The sequence below is a fragment of the Hyposmocoma kahamanoa genome, unplaced genomic scaffold, assembly GCF_003589595.1.
Source record: "Hyposmocoma kahamanoa isolate Upper Pololo Valley unplaced genomic scaffold, ASM358959v1 114, whole genome shotgun sequence".
Lineage (NCBI taxonomy): Eukaryota > Metazoa > Arthropoda > Insecta > Lepidoptera > Cosmopterigidae > Hyposmocoma > Hyposmocoma kahamanoa.
In genome coordinates, this window is record NW_020653383.1 from 1,868,319 (window position 1) to 1,874,318 (window position 6,000).

Consider the following 6,000-nt stretch of genomic DNA (forward strand, 5'->3'; position numbering starts at 1 on the left):
GTCCAGGGCTTTTGATTTAGTTTCATATGATAAGCTTTGGACAAAATTACAGGAGGCAGGTGGTCCTCCAGAGGTTGTAGCAATTTTTTCATACTGGTATGGCAATCAGTCCAATGTAGTAAAATGGGGAAATGCTTGCTCTGACAAATATTCTTTGGAGTGTGGAGTGAGGCAGGGAGGACTTACCTCTCCAAAGCTGTTCAACCTATATGTAAATTCACTGATCGGGGAGCTTAGCAGCATGCATGTTGGGTGTTTTATTGATGATGTTTGTGTAAACAATCTAAGCTATGCTGATGACATGGTGCTGCTGAGCCCATCGATTGGGGGCCTGAGAAAACTACTGAAAGTTTGTGAGAGCTATGCACTTGTACATGGGTTGAGGTACAATGAAAAGAAAAGTGAATATATGTTATTTAAAGCTAACAGTAAATATCTAGAAAACATTCCACCTGTAATTCTTAACGGAGTACCATTAAAGCGTGTAAAACACTTTAAATATCTTGGGCATATAGTCACAGAAAATCTATGTGACAACTCAGACATAGAAAGGGAATGCAGGGCGTTATCGGTGCGTGGTAATATGCTGGCGCATAGGTTTGCTCGTTGTACAGCTGAAGTCAAAATCACGCTTTTTAAAGCATACTGCCAAACATTTTACACGAGCAGCCTATGGGTCAGCTTTACGAAAGGGGCCTATAACTCCCTACGCATTTTATATAATAACGTGTTCAGGGCTATGTTTGGGCTTCCTCGCTACTGTAGTGCGTCAGGTATGTTTGCCGACGCAAGTGTAGATGATTTTTACGCTCTGATGCGAAAAAAAGTGGCATCCTGTTTACGCAGAGTGAGAGAGAGCTCAAACATAGTTCTCAAGGCGATAGGTGAGAGGTTGGATTCTAATCTGCTCGCTAGGTTCACCGAGCTGCATGTCCAGGGAGCGCGGTGATCTTGGCGGGTATGTTGGATAGACTGACCGGGCATTTTTATTTTATTTTATTTTGTAATTTTTGTACTAACAATAGAATAAGATCAATCCTTTGTACTAACAAACTGGACTGTATATTGTCTGAAATAAATGATTTTTATTTTATTTTTTTTATTTATTTATTTTATAGGTGAAAAAAACTGTAAATTAATAGAAATGTTTTTACGCAAGAATAATTCCTTGTAGGTATGTTTTTTTTGCAATTAGGTAAACTGTCTAAAATATACAAATAAGTTCGACACATATTCAATTATTCATTCACGGAAAAAGGAAATAAGCTAGGATTATAAATGCAAATATAACAAACACTAAATTACTTACAATATTAAATTGAAACACATAGGCACGCCAGTGTTAGTTGTTTTCTATGATTCGATGTTTTTATTAAAAATATCGATGCATAGAATAGAATTTCTTCTTGTCAAAACATCGTACAAATCCGATGTATCGTACGATAAACATCGAATGGATTCGATGCATCGATGTTCAACGAATCCCTATCGTATTCCAGAACTCTACTCAATGCTCAAGTCACGGGGGCTACTCTCGATCTCCGTGTGATCTCCGTCCGAAACAATTACTGTCAAATAAGTAATATTTGTCAAAATTAAATGACAAGTATCCTGTATGAAGCTTCACTCGCATCACGCGTCTTTTCATTTGGTCAAGTATTGCTTATTTGGCAGTAGTTGTTTCGGACGGATGTCGTACGGAGATCGAGAGTAGACCCCCAGGACTTGAGAGAGCGGCGGAAGCTGGGACTGCGACGACGCACTAGAAATCATGCTCAAATCCTTGCCATTAGGGTCGTATTTAATAGTACTTGAAATCATACTCAAGTTCTGACTAGAGCATTGTATTCTGAGTATGATTTCAAGTACTGGAAATACGACCCTAATGGCAAGGACTTGAGAGTGATTTCTAATGCTTTAAATCATACTCAAGTCCTGACTTGAGAATTGAGTAGAGTTCTGGAATACGACCCTGAGCGGAGTTTTTTAATTTTTTTTTTAATTTATTAAGGCTTTGGCAAAGCCATCAGCCTAAACATGAAGTTTAATTATGTTTCTGTAAATATGGCCGCCACAAAGAGGATAGGCAATTTGAGGCGGCGTAATTGGATTGACTCGGGATTCCTTAAAACGGGCCGATACGGGTATTTTAGTTCGAGATTCGTATAATTTCGCGTTTTATTCTTCGATTAAGGCACAATAGCACTATCCTATTCCACTTTAAACTAGATTTCACAAAATAATTGAAAGTCAAAATAAAAACGACACTTTTCCCTCCAAAAGGTCCAGAGCGAATCCTGAGTAGAGTTCTTTTTTTTTTTGACTCATTGAAGTTAGCTGCAGATTACGATGGTGACTTTAGGGAGGTCCGTATTCGTAATATACACCTAAATATTGTGTTTTTTTTTTCATTGCATATTTTATGCTTTTATTTATAATGCATAAAAACTCAAATACGCAAGATCGTAAAGTCACACAGTGAATAAATGTCTTTTCATTAAACCAATTACAAAGATATATATCAAAGTATGTGAAAACATTATACTTAATAAGTATTTTCTATGACAGAAAAGTATTCACTTGATTATTTTAACAGTGACATTCAATAGTGGTGAACAAATTACAAATACCCATCACTATGAAGTTCATCTGTGTGTGATTGTAATCGAAGTTGCATTTTCCGTTGTTCGAATGATTTTTGTGATATTTAAAGATCAAAAGCGGAAAAAAGGTTGTTTTATCCATAATCCAGGTTATAATTGATATTTGGCGTGTTTTAACATTTGTCTGTGAAGTAGGTCGTGGTGAATAATAGCGGTCACAAAGTAGGTTCTAGAAGGCGTTGTAGACCTTTGAACGATGAATGTTTGTGGTAGGCTTTAGATAGCATGGAGAGGCTGTCGCATGACTTAAACCTGGCGTTGGAGGAGAGTAATTGCTGCCGCCAAGAGCGGCGGAAGCTGGGACTGCGACGACGCACTAGATCCGCTGGCAATCTGCGTAAGTTATGGTTTTGTTTTTCAAGAATTAAGTTTCCATTGATAAAACATTTATATTTTAGTGAAAAGAATCCGAAGAGACACTGTGTATTAGGATTTTGCATGTTCCTTCATGAATGATAATTACAGAACACGTAGATTGTTTTCATTTCACTTTTTTAAATTGCGTTGGTTTTTTTCCTTGGGAAAACACTTTGTCGGCTGTTTCATGAACTTGCTTGCTATGGTGTGTTCATAAATTAATTTCAACACTTATAATCAACTTTAAGGTACTTCATACCTACAATATAATATACTCAATATATTTTATAGATATATAAAGCAGTAGCTGCAGTAGAACAATTGAGATTGACTGTCTAGTCTAGGGTATCTTTCATTCATTATAATCAGCCAGAACCCATATACCCACAGCTAACCATAACCCTCCAATCTAATAGATTGCCATGCACAATTAATAAGAGTTTCCTGCAACTAACAGCTCAAACCCAGATACACGAAATTGTCTATCCATCCACTGTGCAGAATATTCAGTTGTGTCCATGTGCACTGGTGTAACACACAGCTGTTACATTTTGATATTCTAGGGAAGTCACCATAAACACAGAATTGGCTTGGGCTGGGAGTCTACACCCATTCTCCGTCTGACAATTGCCGTCAAAAAAAAAGACAATGTCAAGTTACTACATCTATATGTCAAGTATAAGGCTTCATTTGCATCATGCGTCTTATAATTTTATCAAGTTATTATTTATTATTATTAACCTATACTCTTAGAGGATGAAAAAAAAAATAAAAGAAAGGAGCAGCCCTAACTACAGAATTAACGTGCATATAACCAAAATTTGAAAGTTACAAATGGCGAATTTCTTTAGTGTTGTATCATAATCTTTCAATAAGTCATTGTCAACGTATGTATGGCTTGAATGTTGAAACTGTTTTTTTTTCGTTTCTTTAGTTTACTGTTACCAAAGTATGCCTAAACAAACACAAGTTTAATAATTTAATCTCTAGTGTAATCTCTAAAGCCACATCCCTTAATGCTGCAGTGTCGCATTTTTATTAATACCTAATTATTCTCACTGTCAATAGTTTTCTAATTTAATTATAATATAATACATGCGAATAATTCAATAGTACATTTGGAAAAACATTTGTTTTGACATTTGATGTACTTCCCTTGGACAACAGTATCATGTAACTCATGTACTGCGAAATGGACATGGTTGACATTTAAGATGACGTTACGTATTTTCGATTCCCGTGTTTGACACAGACCAGTGTAATGCTATCTCTTTTGGCTTAAGATGGCACGTAATAGTTAAACAAAGACAATAACATGTGTATGTTTTCGACATTGAAATGCATCATATACATATAATGTCTGATTTATATATGTCAACGTAACATGTCCTTTAGTTTCCATAGTCTAAGCCTATACTATACTGACATTCAATTATATTGACAATTATATTCATAAATTACTTGAACTACAACATCAGCGCATCCTGAAGACGCATAGGTCTCCACAAGCTCTATCCATCTGGCTCTGTCCCTTGTTAGCCTAGTCCATAGAGGTCCTGCGATTTTTTTAAAGTCGTCGGACCATCTTTTAAAGGGATGACCTCTTTTCCTCTTGGCGTTTTCTCTTGGTAGCCATTCTGTTACCTTGCTGGTCCACTTTTCTGTTTTTTCCCTGTACATGTGGCCAGTCCACTTTCACTTTAGCGTTTTGATTTTTCTGATGACATCCTCCAACTTGGTGGTCCTTTGTATGTCTGTAGCTCTGTTTTTGTCTCTTAGAGAGAATCCGACCATACTTCTCTCCATTCCTCTTTGACAGGTTGTGAGTTTCTCATGGTGTTTACTCATCAATGCCCATGTTTGGCATCCATAGGTCAAAATTGGGAGGATGCAGATGTTAAAGACCTTTTTCTTTGCTGCCATTGGATAGCGCTTGTTTCTAAATATGTCTTTGAGTGACCAATATCGGTTCCAAGAGTTGGTAACCCTTCTTTCTATTTCTTGCTCAGTCTGATCACTAAATGACACTAATTGGCCCAGATAAATGTAGGATCCTACATATTCAATGTATTCTCCATCTACAGTTAGAGGTTTTTCAGATCTGTTAGTGATTACTTTGGTTTTTTCTTTATTAATGGTTAAGCCCACTTCTTTGCTTTTAGTTGCAATGCCTTGGATCATGTATTGTAGGGAAACAGGATTGTGGGAAAATATTACTAAATTGTAAGCAAACCTTAGATTATTCAGTCTTTCACCGTTTATGTTTATGCCTCTATCATTCCATTCGATGTTTCTGAATATATTCTCAAGAACCGCTGAGAAGAGTTTTGGCGAGAATGGGTCACCTTGTCGGACTCCTTTCTGTATCTGAAATGGTTTTCCCAGAGATTCTAATATCACCTGTGCTGTGCTGTTAGAGTATATGTTCTTTATGATCCTTATGTATTTCTTTTCCATACCCTGCCTCTGTAAAGCTATCCAGATGTGATTGTGGTTTATAGAATTGAAAGCTTTATTGTAGTCTTTGAACCCTATGTATAGTGGGTACCCATATTCTTGTGATTTAGCAAAAACTTGTTTGATGGCGTGCATATGGTCTAAGGTGAAGAAGCCCGACATGAAACCTGCTTGTTCTTTGGGTTGCTCTTCATCTAGCCTTTTCGCGATTCGGTTTAGTACGATCTTAGAAAATACTTTGTATACATTCGACATCAGACTTATGGGGCGGTAGTTATTCATGTCTCCTTTATCTCCTTTCTTGTGTATAAGTATGATGGCACTGTTTGTCCATTGTGAGGGGATTAATTTTGATTCGAGTATAGAGTTGTATAAATTAGTTAGACTCTTGACCATACCTGGGAGGTTGCTCTTTTCATTTGTTATACTGCCTGGACCTGGTGTTTTGTCAAATTTCTGGAACAAGATAGCAACAGTGACTTCACTCTCTAGAATCGGTGGTATACTTTCATTGTTTAGGTCT

General features: G+C 36.8%; 1 protein-coding gene across 1 annotated transcript in view; it reads left to right on the forward strand.

Moving 5' to 3' along the window:
• Positions 1-2,752: 2,752 nt before the first annotated feature.
• LOC113239666 overlaps positions 2,753-6,000 on the forward strand; it is an 8,841-nt gene continuing 5,593 nt past the window's right edge. Inside the window, exon 1 of the mRNA XM_026476746.1 lies at positions 2,753-3,000. Within this exon, the coding sequence (XP_026332531.1) occupies positions 2,889-3,000 (112 nt within the window). The 5' untranslated portion in view covers positions 2,753-2,888. The remainder of the gene's footprint in view (positions 3,001-6,000) is intronic.